The 17,704-nt window shown below is 36.7% G+C and overlaps 1 protein-coding gene across 1 annotated transcript in view; it reads right to left on the bottom strand.

Moving 5' to 3' along the window:
- The window catches only part of PCDH15 (protocadherin related 15), an 898,514-nt gene that overhangs the window by 102,773 nt on the left and 778,037 nt on the right, over window positions 1-17,704 (bottom strand). Inside the window, exon 27 of the mRNA XM_052660663.1 lies at window positions 11,982-12,109. Within this exon, the coding sequence (XP_052516623.1) occupies window positions 11,982-12,109 (128 nt within the window). The remainder of the gene's footprint in view (window positions 1-11,981; window positions 12,110-17,704) is intronic.

Genomic DNA, 17,704 nt, shown 5'->3' with positions numbered 1-17,704 from the left:
AACAGACAGGTTCCAAATAGGAAAAGGAGTACGTCAAGGCTGTATATTGTCACCTTGCTTATTTAACTTATATGCAGAGTACATCATGAGAAATGCTGGACTGGAAGAAACACAAGGTGGAATCAAGATTGCTGGGAGAAATATCAATAACCTCAGATAAGCAGATGACACCACCCTTATGGCAGAAAGTGAAGAGGAACTAAAAAGCCTCTTGATGAAAGTGAAAGAGGAGAGTGAAAAAGTTGGCTTAAAGCTCAACATTTTGAAAACGAAGATCATGGCATCTGGTCCCATCACTTCATGGGAAATAGATGGGGAAACAGTGGAAATAGTGTCAGACTTTATTTTTTTGGGCTCCAAAATCACTGCAAATGGTGATTGCAGCCATGAAATTAAAAGATGCTTACTCCTTGGAAGAAAAGTTATGACGAACCTAGATAGCATATTCAAAAGCAGAGAAATTACTTTGCCGACTAAGGTCCATCTAGTCAAGGCTATGGTTTTTCCAGTAGTCATGTAAGGATGTGAGAATTGGACTGTGAAGAAGGCTGAGCACTGAAGAATTGATGCTTTTGAACTGTGGTGTTGGAGAAGACTCTTGAGAGTCCCTTGGACTGCAAGGAGATTCAACCAGTCCGTTCTGAAGGAGATCATCCCTGGGGTTTCTTTGGAAGGAATGATGGAGCTGAAGCTCCAGTACTTTGGCCACCTTATGTGAAGAGCTGACTCATTGGAAAAGACTCTGATGCTGGGAGGGATTGGGGGCAGGAGGAGAAGGGGACGACAGAGGATGAGATGGCTGGATGGCATCATGGACTCAATGGACGTGAGTCTGAGTAAACTCTGGGAGTTGGTGATGGACAGGGAGGCCTGGCGTGCTGTGATTCATGGGGTCGCAAAGAGTTGGACATGACTGAGCAACTGAACTGAACTGAACTGAGTACTTTACCCTTCCTATTGGCAGTGCTGCTGCTAAGTCACTTCAATCGTGTCCGACTCTGTGCGACCCCATAGACGGCAGCCCACCAGGCGCCCCTGTCCCTGGGATTCTCCAGGCAAGAACACTGGAGTGGGTTGACATTTCCTTCTCCACTTATTGGTAGTACTACTAGGTAATTCAAAATTGAAGTGTATTTAGAGAGGTATGAATAAAAACATTTTTTTAAGCTCATTTTTATCTTTTTTTGCTAAGATTGGTGTTACAGGTCAGCTGTATCAGGTCAGTACAACACAAAATCAAATGGAGGTTTAAAAAATTTCAGGACAATATGACAAAAGTAACAGTTACATGTCTGAATTATCACTGCAATTATATTTTCAATGCATTCCTCACTTTCAGGACAGTTGTGATAGAATGTCAGTATTCCTACCAGGTGGTAGAAGATATGGTCCTTGAAACATAATATAGGAATGTATATATAACCATCACTGCTCAACAACATATATAATTTCCTATGAAAAAATGCAAGCTTGATTCAAAAGATAATATTCCACACTCATATTTTGGATTGTTAGACATTTAGTCATCTGAAATACATTTCTAATCTCACTAAAGTGTGATCAGACTTTGAAATAGATGGGCCATCAACTAATTTAGGAAAGGCAAATGGCCTGGCAATTCACCAAATACACTATTTTTCTTCATATACATGCCTTTTACAACACATAAAAAGACCTCAAACATTTTATTTTAAGGAAATTTCCAATTATGAGTGCTATTTTATTCTACTTTAAGGACTCAAACTTTTCTCATTCTTAAAATATTTATAACCTGATAAAAATGGTCCCATTCCTATCTTAAGCAATAAAAAGTAAATTCTTAATTAAGCTAAATTTAAACCAACAAGTGTAAATTGAGTTATTATTAGGTGAATTAGATGATTTTAGATCTTTCTTCTGGACAATAAAAAGACTGATTTTTTTTAATAGAAGGGAAAGAGGAAAATAGTAAAATTTATATATAATTTTTAATACCGAATTATTTTATCTGGATAATCCGTTTGTGGCTACAAAGATCAATGTGGCCTTGTTCGGTTATATTACTAGCAGCAAAACTATAATTTTTTACTTGTTCTGACCAAAGGGCACAAATCTTATACATCAGAAACTGGTGATAGTATTTCATTCATATCTTTCAACTTGTACAGGGGGAAAAAGCAGGTTTCCAATGTGTAGACCCTTAGAAACAGAGTAGTTAGTTAGCATGTACCCCACAGAATTCCAATATAGACATAAGATCTTTCCTAATTATACATAAGATACAATAATATAAAAACAGTTAAAGGGAGAAATGACCAGAAATAAGAGTGAAATCGGAGAAGGCAATGGCAAATAGCTCAAGAAAATCACAGAAAACATTAGTATGCCACATATGTATTATATTTATCTTCTAAAATTGCTAATGATGAACCCAACATTTGACTTTGAGACTGTAGCTGATAAATCAACAGGAAAACATTATTAACTGCAGCGTAATCCATTACCATATAACAAAAATATACCAGTTAGGAAAACAGAAAAAAAATGATTGTCTTGATATTTGGTTTCTCCAAATATTAGCAGTTAAATCAATGAAAAGCTATGACAGACACATAATGTTGATACAGATATGGCTAAAGCTAAGCTCCAATTGTGGCAAGAAGGGGAATTACCAGAGAAAAGGTGTGTTATATCACTCTCAGGACTGTAATCAAGCCCAAGAGAGTTTGATTTAAAGTATATTTTTCTATCTGAAAATTAATAATGCATTCAAGTATTACACAAAAAGCCTTGACTAAACAGGTTAAAAAGCATATATACATGTAAAAATAAATACAATTTCAAACAAGAATTTAAGACGTTATGCACAATGTTCCAATAATGCCATTAAGTTTGTGAGAAAGCATGATACCTAGTTAGATAAAATTTGAATTCTAGGAGAGAAAACAAGCACATAGATATAGGATAACAATATAATGTCTAAATTATATAAATCTATAATTATGTATATTAATATACATAGAGAAATTCAGCTATAGGGTTATATACCAAGAAGGCAATGAGTTTTCAGGAATGTATGTGCATTTACTTTGTTCAAGGGTTAAATCATAGAAGGTTAGATAAAAGGTATGGTAATCATGAAAGAAACCAGTGGTTAGTAAGATCTCCTGAGAAATACCACTCTCTTGAAATAATGAATAGTGTTTGTATATTGCAGGGTTTCCCAGTGCTGACAAACGGGAATCCAAATTCTATTTCATGGGACCTTAATTTGGACTGGTACTTGTTTACATCTCTATTATAGAGAGCAACTAGGGATAAAGTTGTCATAAAACATTCGATCAGCTTCGTAAGATGTAAATGTTTCTTTGGATTTCAGAATTAAGTAATCTAGACTATTTGACATTTAAAATATAGTTCTCAAATATAACAATTATCTTAAGGTATTTGGCTATTTTTTTTTTGTTTCCCCTGTGCCATTATTTTCCTAAGGTAAATAACATACAAAGCATCGAAATCAGTTAAACACGTTTAAGGGCACTGAGCCTGGTAGGCTGCAGTCCATGGGGTCGCTCATGCAATGGAGAAGGAAATGGCAACCCACTCCAATGTTCTTGCCTGGAGGATCCCACAGACGGGGAAGCCTGGTGGGCTGCTGTCTCTGGGGTCGCACAGAGTCGGACACGACTGAAGCGACTTAGCAGCAGCAGCAGTAGCAGCAGTACTAAAGCAGAATTTGCATAAGAGAAGACAATTAAATAAATTTATATTTAAAAGATAAATGAATTAAATTTAATTTTTAAAAAAAAAAGAGAGAGAGAGAGAAGACAACCATGGCCCGCAGTGATAAAGTGCGATGTTCCATAGAGTTAAGGGCAGACCTGGGACTGAATCCAAGTGATTTGAGTCCAGTCCAAATACTTCTACCCAGAAAGTGGCAAAGTACTGTCTCTAGGCCAGACTGGCTTCACTAGCTGCACATGTTGGGCAGGTTACATATTATGTCTGTGGCTCCGTAGTCTTATCTGTGAAATGAAAAGAATAATAGTAGCTACCTCATGAGCTTTCTGAGGGGAATACCTGAATTAATTTCTGACAAGTGTCTAGAGTGCTTAGCATAGGGTAGGCATGGGGTAATGGTTTATTGTTAGTACCATTTTTGATGTAAGCCAGTAAAATATGCTACACTGGGGTAATACCCATGAAACCCTCATGGGGGTGCTGGAATTGTTTTCTGTCATATCCCTATGAGCAAGCAGAGGCCTAGGGACCAGGATCCCTCAGAGACCCTTATCTTTGTCTAGAAGCAAATTATATCGCTCTCTTCATTGCAGATCTTGCATATGTCTAAACTTGTTGCCGTTAAGGAAATGTGCATTCTCTAACCATGGCTGTGGGCTTCCCTGGTCGCTCAGTGGTAAAGAATCTGCCTACCAATGCAGGAGAGACAGGGGTTCAACCCCTGGGTTGTGAAGATCCCCTGGAGAAGGAACCGGTGGATCGGAATTTTCTGGGGCCTTTATAAACATATAAGATAAAGTAGATTCTGACATGCTCTCTTTGAAGACTGAGAAGTAATGGTATAGACCCACAGTGAGCATCCTGCCAAACGGTTGTAGCTGATACTGATGATCACTGATGATGTGTGGGGAATAAAATATTTTTAAAAACACAGTTTATAGTCAAGAAAAATGAATATACTAACACATCTCTTTTTTTCTAAATCTATATTTGAGATTTACATTTAGATCAACATAAGAGGAATGGATATCAATGAAGGGTAGTAGTTTCGAAAATATGTTTTCATATTCTGTTAATATTGGTGATGCACCCTGCCCCAGGTTTAAGAGTTTCTTTTACTGTGATAAAATATACATTACATAAAATTTATGATTTTAAGCATTTTTTAGTGTTTAGTTCAGTTCAGTCACGCAGTCATGTCCGACTCTTTGCGACCCCATGAATCGCAGCATGCCAGGCCTCCCTGTCCATCACCATCTCCCGGAGTTCAATCAGACTCACATTCATCGAGTCCATGATGCCATCCAGCCATCTCATCCTGGGTCGTCCCCTTCTCCTCCTGCCCCCAATCCCTCCCAGCATCAGAGTCTTTTCCAATGAGTTAACTCTTCACATGAGGTGGCCAAAGTACTGGAGCTTCAGCTTTAGCATCATTCCTTCCACAGAAATCCCAGGGCTGATCTCCTTCAGAATGGACTGGTTGGATCTCCTTGCAGTCCAAGGGACTCTGAAGTCTTCTCCAACACCACAGTTCAAAAGCATCAATTCTTCGGCCCTCAGCCTTCTTCACAGTCCAAATCTCACATCCATACATGACCACAGGAAAAACCATAACCTTGACAACACGGACCTTAGTCGGCAAAGTAATGTCTCTGCTTTTGAATATGCTATCAAGGTTGGTCATAACTTTTCTTCCAAGGAGTAAGCATCTTTTAATTTCATGGCTGTAGTCACCATCTTCAGTGATTTTGGAGCCCAAAAAAATAAAGTCTGACACTGTTTCCACTGTTTCCCCATCTATTTCCCATGAAGTGATGGGACCAGATGCCATGATCTTCGTTTTCTGAATGTTGAGCTTTAAGCCAACTATTTTGCTCTCCTCTTTCACTTTCATCAAGAGGCTTTTTAGTTCCTCTTCACTTTCTGCCATAAGGGTGGTGTCATCTGCATATCTGAGGTTATTGATATTTCCCCCAACAATCTTGATTCCAGCTTGTGTTTCTTCCAGTCCAGTGTTTCTCATGATGTACTCTGCATATATGTTAAATAAGCAGGGTGACAATATACAGCCTTGATGTACTCCTTTTCCTATTTGGAACCTGTCTGTTGTTCCATGTCCAGTTCTAACTTTTGCTTCCTGACCTGCATACAGATTTCTCCAGAGGCAGGTCAGGTGGTCTGGTATTCCCATCTCTTTCAGAATCTTCCACAGTTTATTGTGATCCACACAGTCAAAGGCTTGGCATAGTTAATAAAAGAGAAATAGATGTTTTTCTGGAACTCTCTTGTTTTTGCCATGATCCAGCGGATGTTGGCAATTTGATCTCTGGTTCCTCTGTCTTTTCTATAACCAGCTTGACTATCAGGAAGTTCAGGGTCCACATATTGCTGAAGCCTGGCTTGGAGAATTTTGAGCATTACTTCACTAGTGTGTGAGATGAGTGCAATTGTGCGGTAGTTTGAGCATTCTTTGGTATTGCCTTTCTTTGGGATTGGAATGAAAACTGACCTTTTCCAGTCCTGTGGCCACTGCTGAGTTTTCCAAATTTGCTGGCATATTGAGTGCAGCACTTTCATAGCATCATCTTTCAGGATTTGAAATAGCTCTACTGGAATACCATCACCTCCACTAGCTTTGTTCGTAGTGATGCTTTCTAAGGCCCACTTGACTTCACATTCCGAGATGTCTGGCTCTAGATGAGTGATCACACCATCGTGATTATCTGGGTCATGAACATCTTTTTTTGTACAGTTCTTCTGTGTATTCTTGCCACCTCTTCTTAATATCTTCTGCTTCTGCTAGGTCCATACCATTTCTGTCCTTTATCGAGCCCATCTTTGCATGAAATGTTCCTTTGGTATCTCTAATTTTCTTGAACAGATCTCTAGTCTTTCCCATTCTGTTGTTTTCTTCTATTTCTTTGCATTGATCACTGAAGAAGGCTTTCTTATCTCTTCTTGCTATTCTTTGGAACTCTCCATTCAGATGCTTAGATCTTTCCTTTTCTCCTTTGCTTTTCACCTCTCTTCTTTTCACAGCTATTTGTAAGGCCTCCCCAGACAGCCATTTTGCTTTTTTGCATTTCTTTTCCATGGGGATGGTCTTGATCCCTGTCTCCTGTACAGTGTCATGAACCTCATTCCATAGTTCATCAGGCACTCTATTTATCAGATCTAGGCCCTTAAATCTATTTCTCAGACTGTATAATCATAAGGGATTTGATCAATAACATTAAGTACTTTTACATTGTTCTGCTACCATCACCACTACTCATATCTAGAACGTTTTCATCATCCTGAATTGAAACTCTGTAATCACTAAACAATAAGTCTCTAGTATTCCCTTCTCTTAAATTCTGGCAAACACCACTCTATTTTCCTTTTTTATGAACTCCAGGAGCCTGCTGCTCCTGCTGCTAAGTCACTTCAGTCTTGTCCGGCTCTGTGCGACCCCAGAGACGGCAGCCCACCAGGCTCCCCTGTCCCTGGGATTCTCCAGGCAAGAACACTGGAGTGGGTTGCCATTTCCTTCTCCAATGCATGAAACTGAAAAGGGAAAGTGAAGTTGCTGAGTAGTGTCTGACTCCTAGTGACCCCATGGACTGCAGCCTACCAGGCTCCTCCATCCATGGGATTTGCCAGGCAAGAGTACTGGATTGGGTTGCCATTGCCTTCTCCTCCAGGAGCCTAATACAAGTGAAATTATATAGTCTCTTTTCTTCTGTGTTGGGCTTATTTCACTTAACATCTTCAAGGTGTAGCACATGTTATAATTTCCTTCTTTTTTAAGCCAGACAATTTTCCAACATAGCACATTTTGTTTATCCACTTAACCATTAATGGGTATATAGATTGTTTCCACCTTTAAGCTATTGTGAATAATACTGCTACCAACACTGATGTACAAATTCCTGTTTGAGTTTCTGCTTTCAATTCTCTTGGGTATGTGGGGTGATACATTTAATGCACATTAATTCTTATATTAAAGACTGAAGAGAAAAAAAATACAATTTGATTTCCTTCTCTTTCTCCGTCTCCTTGCAATTAAAATTGGTGTGATCAATGAAAATCAATTTGGTAGAATCAGCTGTGATAGAGATACCATCACTCAGTTCAGTTCAGTTCAGTTGCTCAGTCATGTCCTACTCTTTGCGACCTCATGAATCGCAGCATGCCAGGCCTCCCTGTCTATCACCAACTCTCAACATTAAACTACAGTAAATGTAGCAGATAGTCCATAATTGATTCTTTTGCTGTTTCCTTTGACATAATCCAAGAGTTACTTTAACATGCTGTGAACATTTGAATTATTGAGCCAGAATCCAAATGTCTACATGTGTCCATAAATAAAAGCCTTAATAATTACTTGCTTTTTTGGTCTCGTTTATTAGAATCTTAACTTTATAAGGGCAGAGGGACAGTCTGTTTTTCTTGCCTCTGTATTTCCAGCACACACCAGGTACATGATGTATATTTTCTAAAAAGAACTTTAAATAATTTGTCTGTAAGCAAATAAGATATGCCATTTCAGAGCACACATATATCTACATATACAACTTTCTTTCTTATATCACTTATATTTGATAATTAACTTCAATAATGTTCTCACTGCATTGCCTTTCTCTTAACATATTTTTAGTAATGCTTTTAATCCTTTGTCCATATATGAAATTAGTAAGTATAGTTTTAGACTTGATATTTCAGTCATATTTTTTAGTCAATCCATAATATGGTTCCTCTTTCTCTTCCTGTACATAATACAATTTTTAAAATTTATTATTTATCTTTATGCATTTCATTAGCAACTAAAACAAATTAAGTTGTATGTATGGTACATAAATCTAACATTACCGAATATTATACCATAAGTGGTAAAAAGTATTTTTCACAATCATAGGCTACTTCCCTATATCTTTAAATCATCTTTCTGCCAAGATCAGGGCTTGGCTGGCCCTGATCCAGGGTTATTTCTAATAACATTTTTCTGCTGCTCTAAGTATGAATTGAGAACTGCTTAACTTACTTTCATTCCGATTAAATTTGGAAAGGAGAAACTTCCAGTGTTCAAGGCTAAAGGCAGCATCTGTAAATGTTCACCACTGAAGATTTATTACCCTCATCACTTCCTAAGGTCCCGTCCTCCTATCACTGTTCCACTAACACACTCTGTACTTCGCTTCTTCTGGGTTTGGCTTTGTGTTTCTTCGGCTTAGACTATCCTACTCATTTGTTGCACTTTGAGAAAGTCCAATTACTCTGTATTTTGTGTGTGTTTAGTCGTGTCCAACTCTGTGCGACCCCATGGACTGTAGCCCACCGGGCTTCTCTGTCAATGGGGTTTTCCAAGCAAGAATACTGGAATGATTTCTAATTTCCTTCTCTAAAATGTACCCTTGTCCCTAGCCTGAATAATCCACTGATCATTTGAAGAAAGGAATGTCCTACAGAATTCTTGGTAGTCCTAAAGAAACAATCAATCACATCCCTGTTTACATCATCAAAAGATGTCCATGAGTTCTCTCTATTGCTTCTCTCACCACCCAGGTATTTATTCCTATGTAACTCTTCACACAGCATAATGTGACTCAGTTTCTCATTTCACCTTTTCCACCACCAACATTTTACCAGGATTCCATGGAATTGATTGTCCATCATCATCAATATTTTCTAAATATTCAACTTCCTTCTCCATATTACTATTACTTTTTGATTCCTCCCACCCTGTCCATCTCCTCTACATAAGATACTGTTTTCCAAGACTGTCTCAAAAAGTGACTCCCGTTCTGGACATAACACAATGCCTGGAGGTAGATAAGTGGCAGGTAGCCTTCTGTCTCTGAATCATTGCTTTTAGAACTTTATTTCATCTCCTTTGCCATCTTCCAACTCTTCTGAAGTAAATGCCATCATCAGATAATATCACCCACTTGATTATCTTATTGCTGACATCTACAGGTTCCTTGAATAATCCCCTTTATCAATGGACTCTTTTTGCATTTAGCTACTTTTTACTCCACTACTATATACTTCCATTAGCGTAAGTGGTCATGTAAAAATCCACAGGGGCATTCTAGTCATAGCAGCACTTGATAGTTGATCACTCCCTCTTTCATCAGCCTAGTTCTCATGAGGCTCAGGGACTCTACATTTTCCTACTATTCCTGCTACCTCACAGCAGCAATTTCTCAGCATCAGTTGCTGAATCCTCTTCCGGATCTCTAAGTGCTGACTTCCCAAGGTTTAGCCTTTGGACTTTTTTCCACCTACACCCATTTTCTTGATATCGTGATTTCAATCTGGTCTATGGTTTCTTTCCTTACTCTAAATCAATATCTGTAACTGTCCTGCAAGAATCATACTTGCATATAGAAGAAGCCTCAGAAACATACTATTTCCAAAAATGAACTCTTGATTTCTGCACCGCAATACCTGAGGGAGTAATGGGGACCTGTGTAATGGGGACCTGTTCAGAACAAAACCCTCTGAGTCATCCTTGATTTTCTCGAATGCACCACATATTAATATAATACATCAGCAAATCCTTTTGGCTTTCTTTTAATTTTCTTCTTAACATCTTCATAGTCTACCACCGTGGTTTAAGCCACTACTAACTCTTGCCTGGACTAGTGATGCATTGGGCTGTTTCTACTCTTATCTAAAACACTGTGTACCTTTTCCCACTCCTCACCCTGCACAGCATTCAAAATAATCCCTTTGTATTGGATTATGTCACACTTCTAGACAGAACCATTCAAAACCATTTTGTATTTCATTCAAAATACATCAAGGATAAAAACCATATCCTAGTCCTGGGCTGCATTTCCAGTCTCATCCCCAGCCAGGCTTTTTAGTCACATTGAATTCCAAATTTCCTCCATCTTTAGAGACTTTGTATCAGAATGCCCAGAATGCATCTTACCTAGAAATACACAAGTCTTGCTCTTAACATGACATTGGATCTATAATTTGTTTCTGCTACTAGTTTGTTTGCATTGAGGGTGAGGAATTTGGGGGTCTTTTTTTGTTTGATTATTTTTCAATTGCTCTATGTCCAGCTTCTAGAACAATGCAGACTATAAACATTCAAAAATTATTTACCAACTAAATGGATGGACTGAATCAATCCTTTATAAGACTAAACTGTAAAATAATATAAACATCATCAACAAAGGAGTGTTATTTGTTAATCATAATACAAGTTGGATATAATGTGTTGGCTTAAATTTGTAGACCAATTTTAGTTATAACTGGTGATTCAAATCAAGAGTCAGAATTGGCACTGTGAAAGAGATATTTTGCAAGTACACACACATGCTTTATTTGCTTGATTTTTCTTTCTTATTTAAGAATGTAAGATGATAAAAATCACATGTAAGAAGAACTCAATCATGATGATCCTGATAATAGGGAAAGAAAGGCAATTATTTACTCATGTGCCAAACTAGAAACAATCAACAGCTGGATTTTCTTAGAGATATTTTCTTAGCTACACTAATAGCTATTTTAAAATTTGATCATTAAAGTAGTTTCAGAAAAATAACTCTAACAAAGTCTTATAGCCTATAAATTTCCCTTAGTGTAATGAAATATTTGCAAATTTATTTCTTAGTTAAAAAATACTTCAAATTTATGTACTGCTAACTATTGAACACATATTTGGTAATTAAATAAAGAAAAATTTTAAATTAGCAACTTTAATCTTAGATGTTATATTTTTAAACTACCACAAAATGAGCAAAATATTTTTGACCTATCAAGGTTTTTAAAAATCTTCACTAAAGTACTGATGTTAGTAGCTTATTTTCACATTGATTTAACTAATATTTTGAATTTTTAAAAATAATTGATAAAAAAATTTATTTCATTACTTCTTCAATTAGAAAATAGCGATTTTATATTTGCTATAAGACTCCATTCTGGAAATCTTGGGAATTATTTTAAATCAAATCTTAATATAAAAGGCATACAAATCTATTAGGAACACATACATCTTAATATTCTATTCTATGTAAAACATCATAAGAAATTTGTTTCTATTTTTATAGTGAAAATGAAGCACAAAAGTTACTCAGCATTCACCTCATAATTAATCTATATTTAGTTTGACTAATTAAACTCATGTATCTGTAAGCTTCCGATTTTCATTTAAACAATACAAGTATGCATTCAGTTAATATAAATTATATGGCTATAGTTTATTTGCAAAATGTGAGCTATTTGTTTTCACTCTTAATTCTGTATCTTAACAAATGTTCTCATACCTTAACTCTTAACACAGAAGCAAACATCCTTGCATCTTCAGACACACCTCCAATGTAGAATTTTTTCTGAAACACTGGGGGATGATCATTTTCATCTTGAATCTCAATATACACTTTAGCTGTATTGCCTGGAAGATAACAAATAATATATATTTTATTGATGGTTACTCATTGGAAAAAGATGGAGTGGAGTAGACACTTATACTTTTTTTTTTTGAACAATGTAAATAACTTAATTCAGACAGTCATTCCTATTTGGCATACTTAATACCCTATACCCACAGAGGACACTGATAATGATGTTTCTGGAATCATAATGTTAACTTGCTGCTATTTCTTTAATTATAATGTCTTCTTAATTTATTTTACTGGATTTAATAGGCAGTAAAGTAGTATGTTTTATTAATTTTAACAAAACAACTCAACCATTCATACTCACAATTACTTCACACACATTATCGAAATACATCAAAATGACACAAATATATTAACTTATGAAATAATAAAGTCTGCTATAAATTAAAAAAATTATTCTTCAGTATGTAACTAGCAATGATATTTTCTTAGCTTAAAATGCAGCATATAAGGCAGTTCTAGTTGCAATTTTTTAGGGAGTCTCCACACTCTTCTCCATAGTGGCTGTCTAGTTTGCATTCCCACCAACAGTGTAGGAGGGTTCCCTTTTCTCCACACCCTCTCCAGCATTTATTGCTTGCAGACTTTTGGACCGCAGCCATTCTGACTGGTGTGAAGTGGTACCTCATTGTGGTCTTGATTTGCATTTCTCTGATAATGAGTGATGTTGAGCATCTTTTCATGTGTTTGTTAGCCATCTGTATGTCTTCTTTGGAGAAATGTCTATTTAGTTCTTTGGCCCATTTTTTGATTGGGTCGTTTATTTTTCTGGAATTGAGCTGCCTAAGTTGCTTGTATATTTTTGAGATTAGTTGTTTGTCAGTTGCTTCAGTTGCTATTATTTTCTCCCATTCCGAAGGCTGTCTTTTCACCTTGCTTATAGTTTCCTTTGTTGTGCAGAAGCTTTTAATTTTAATTAGATCCCCTTTGTTTATTTTTGCTTTTATTTCCAGTATTCTGGGAGGTGGATCATAGAGGATCCTGCTGTGATTTATATCTGAGAGTGTTTTGCCTATGTTCTCCTCTAGGAGTTTTATAGTTTCTGGTCTTACATTTAGATCTTTAATCCACTTTGAGTTTATTTTTGTGTGTGGTGTTAGAAAGTGATCTAGTTTCATTATTTTACAAGTGGTTAACCAGTTTTCCCAGCACCAGTTGTTAAAGAGATTGTCTTTACTCCATTGTATATTCTTGCCTCCGTTGTCAAAGATAAGGTGTCCATATGTGTGTGGATTTATCTCTGGGCTTTCTACTTTGTTCCATTGATCTATATTTCTGTTTTTGTGCCAGTATCATAATGACCCAGCAATCCCTCTGCTGGGCATACACACTGAGGAAACCAGAATAAAAAGAGACACATGTACCCCAATGTTCATCGCAGCATTGTTTATAATAGCCAGGACATGGAAACAACCTAGATGTCCATCAGCAGATGAATGGATAAGAAAGCTGTGGTACATATACACAATGGAGTATTACTCAGCCATTAAAAAGAATACATTTGAATCAGTCTAATGAGATGGATGAAACTGGGGCCGATTATACAGAGTGAAGTAAGCCGGAAAGGAAAACACCAATACAGTATACTAACACATATTTATGGAATTCAGAAAGACGGTAATGATGACCCTGTATGCAAGACAGCTAAAGAGACACAGATGTGTAGAGTGGACTTTTGGACTCTGAGGGAGAGGGAGAGGGTGGGATGATTTGGGAGAATGGCATTGAAACATGTATACTATTATGTAAGAAATGAATCTCCAGTCTATGTTCGCTGCAGGATGCAGGATGCTTGGGGCTGGTGCACGGGGATGATTCAGAGGGATGATGTGGGGTGGGAGGTGGGGGGGGGGTTCATGTTTGGGATCGCATGTACACCCGTGGTGTATTTATGTCAATGTATGCCAAAACCAATACAGTACTGTAAAGTAAAATAAAGTAAAAATAAAAATAAAAAAAATGCAGCATATATATGTAGTATGTGTGTGCCTGCTCAGCCATATTCCACTCTGCTACCCTATGAACTATAGCCCACCAGCTCCTCTGCCCATGGGATTCTCCAGGCAAGAATGCTGGAGTAGGTTGCCATGCCCTTCTCTGGGGGATCTTCCCGATCCAGGGATCAAACCCATGTCTCCTGTGTCTCCTGCATTGCAGGGTGGATTCCTTACTGCTGAGCCACCCAGGAAGTCTGTATATAGTATATGTACATATATAGTATATACATATGTAACATATATATATATATATATATATATATATATATATATGTATATATCTATCTATCTATCTACATAGTATACAATGGTTAGGTGAGGGACTTATTCCCACCAAGGGAAAACAAGCTTTACTGTGTATCAGAGACTATGCTGCATTTATTGAAAAAGATATAAGTGGAGAGATGAGTATTATATGACTTATAAATACTGGGTTTATAATTTAAACCACATTAAGCATACAGTAAGGGATACATTTCTTCACCACATGTTTAATCTCACTTCTTCAATCATCACACCTTTAAGGAAAAAACTTTTTATTAGTCCACAAATGACCATTTAACAAAAAATCTGATAAAAATAACTTAAAAATTAGTAAAATGAGGAATATATGGTAAACATTTTGTAAAATGCAGATTTAAATCATAAAAAAATATTCTGATGTACCTAAGTAAACTTTTCTCGTGCATTTCATGTAGGATCAAATATAGGGCAAATGATCTACAAACTATTAGGCACACCTGGCTTTTATTACTTTATTGTATCCTCAACCGAGTTAATGGATGTAATAACTAATTTGTGGTATGCATTTCACAGTATATATGTATGTGGTTCAGTGGTAAATAATCCACCTGCCAATGAAGGAGGCTCTGGCTCAATCCCTGGACTGGGAAGATCCCCTGGAGAAGGAGTGACAAACCACTCCAGTATTCTTGCCAGGAAATCCCATGGACAGAGGAGCCTGGTGAGGTCACAAAGAGTTGGACATAATTTGATGACAAAGCAATAGCAATGTATATCAAAACACCACATTTTACAACTTAAATATACACAGTTAAATTTGTCCGTTATATCTGAAGAAAGCAGGGGGGTGGAAATTATGATATATCTAATCAAAGAATATAAGATAATTGGTAACAAGTCCAAAAATAACGAAATGCACCCCTACAATTTAATCACTAGGATAGTATTCACTTAGATTTCCTGATTAACTAGCATGCAATATACATGACACGGTAAATTTACAAAGCTCGCACACTTTGACTGAGTGTGAGAACTAAGGACTGTATCATGATCTTTCATCTAATTTGGTTTTTGATTTATTACTAAGGGAGAAATTTGGAAGCAACTCTAATTTAAATTCATTTAAGTCTACTATTTACCTCTATGAGTATTTCCAGAATGTTTTATTTTCTCCATATTATATATTTTATTTAAGGTAGTTATGAAGCACATAACAAAAAAGAAAGATGCAGAAAGGAGTGCAGATGAAGACAGTAAAGTGGTATTGATAAAATGTATAAGAGAATATTGTGAGAACAACTCAAATGCATAATGACCTGAAACCCTCCTATAGTCTCCCTTCTGGTTGGGTGAGACAATGAGAAACTCCCAATGAGAACCACAGAGGATGAAAAATTATAAGCTGGATGAAAGATTTACTTGGCAAGAGATTTGGTTAAAAGACATTGTAGCCCTTGATGTATTTTGGTGCCCAGTGCCTCATTTCCCCTCCTTCACTTACATTCTTTTTCTCCAGTTGTATGAGAGACTATTTTCTTTAGGCAGTACCTTTGGATTCAGCAAGTCAAGAAGTTCCAGACGTGATCCTTTATGCAAGGAAACATGAGCTACCTTCATGGGACTTATTAGTTTAAAGAAAGAGAAAACAGAGCTACTAAGAAATAAAGCTAAGAAAAAGAAGTATGAGTCAGAGTAGAAAACTCCTTGAATAGATCTTCTGTTCTATTTTAGACATCCTAAATAAGCTGAAACAGGTTCAGAAGAGTAACTGATAGTAAAAATATCACTAATGCTGGGCTTCCCTCGTGGTCCAGTGGTGCAATTCAGAAGACACCCCTTCAATCCCTGGTCCAGGAAAATTCCATATGCCTGAGGGCAACTAAGCCTAAGAGCCACAAGTGCTGAGCCCACACACTATAATTATGAAGCCTCTGTGCCTACAGCCTGTGCTCTGCAACAAGAGAAAGCACTGAAACCAGAAGCCTGTGCACCACAATGAAGAGCAGTCCCCGCTTGCCACAACTAGACTATGTTTTTCAAGACCAAATTTGGTTTGGATTTCCCCCTTTCCTTTTTAATAATTAATTTTGTGCTATTAGCTTTCTCTTGTTGTTATTTAAGTGCTAAGTTGTATCAGACTCTTTTGTGGTCCCATGGGCTGTAACCCACCAGGCTCCTCTGTTTATGGGATTCTCCAGACAAGAATACTAGAGTGGGTTGTTATGTCCTCCTCTTCAGAATTTTCCCGACTCAGCGACTGAACCAAAGTATCCTGAATCTCCTTCATTGGCCAGTTTTTTTTTTTTTTTTTTTTTTTAACCATTACTGCCATCTAGGAAGCCCTTATATCCACATGAGCAACCTATTGCCTATGTTGCACTGGGTTCTCATAAAATACTTTCTAAATAATGATTCAATGAGTAAAAGCAATGGTTCTTAATTATGATTAATTTTGCCCATCCAGAGATGTTTTTGGTAGTGATATCTGCAGAGGGTGAGGCAGTGGGGAGAGTGATACTAGAATTTAGTTGATAATGGCCAAAGATGCTGAGAAATACCCTGTGATGAATAGGACATGCCTCTATGACAGAAAATTATCTAGCCCAAAATGTGAATAATGATGAGACTGAAAAAAACCTTAATTAAAATGAGAGAGTGAAAGAGATTAAAGGAATGAAAATAAAATGGAAAGTTTTCACAAATATATAACAAAATCCTCTCCTGAGGCCATGTACATGCACATGTCTTCAACAAAGGACTCAATTAAAATGGGTAAAATGAGCTGCAATTATTTGATAAAACATTGTTTATCACCATCTTCACTGAGTTCTTTAAAGTCAGAGATTCAATGTTGTTCATCTCCACTCCTATCATTGCTTATTGGTAGTGGCACCTGCTCCTGATATTCTCTCAGTGTGAATGCTCTAGACTTCAACCAAACATCTAATTATTTCTAGCATATATACATCAAAGAGGTATTGATTGTCATACTTGGGAATTAAAGAGTTTAGTTTGAAAGAAAACACGCTAGACTAGACTGAATTCAAAGATGGTACTTTTCTTATTGTTAAATAGTCTACACAATGTAACACATTAAACTGATTTTTTGAACTGTATCATAATGTGATTCTATTGCAGAGAACTTTAAACAATGCTTGGACTGCCATACTTATGTATTTTGTACTTTGTTGGTGCCAAAAGGTCAAAGTTAAATCCTTCTTAAACTGCACACACACACACACACACCCTAACTTTTATGCTATTTTTCCTGTAATGCTATTATTGTACTTTATTTACTGTCAAATAAAATTTTAGAAGCACATAGTAGGTGTTTAATAAATGTGGAAT

Source organism: Budorcas taxicolor, chromosome 23, assembly GCF_023091745.1.
Source record: "Budorcas taxicolor isolate Tak-1 chromosome 23, Takin1.1, whole genome shotgun sequence".
NCBI lineage: Eukaryota > Metazoa > Chordata > Mammalia > Artiodactyla > Bovidae > Budorcas > Budorcas taxicolor.
This window is presented reverse-complemented; position numbering and strand designations above follow the sequence as displayed.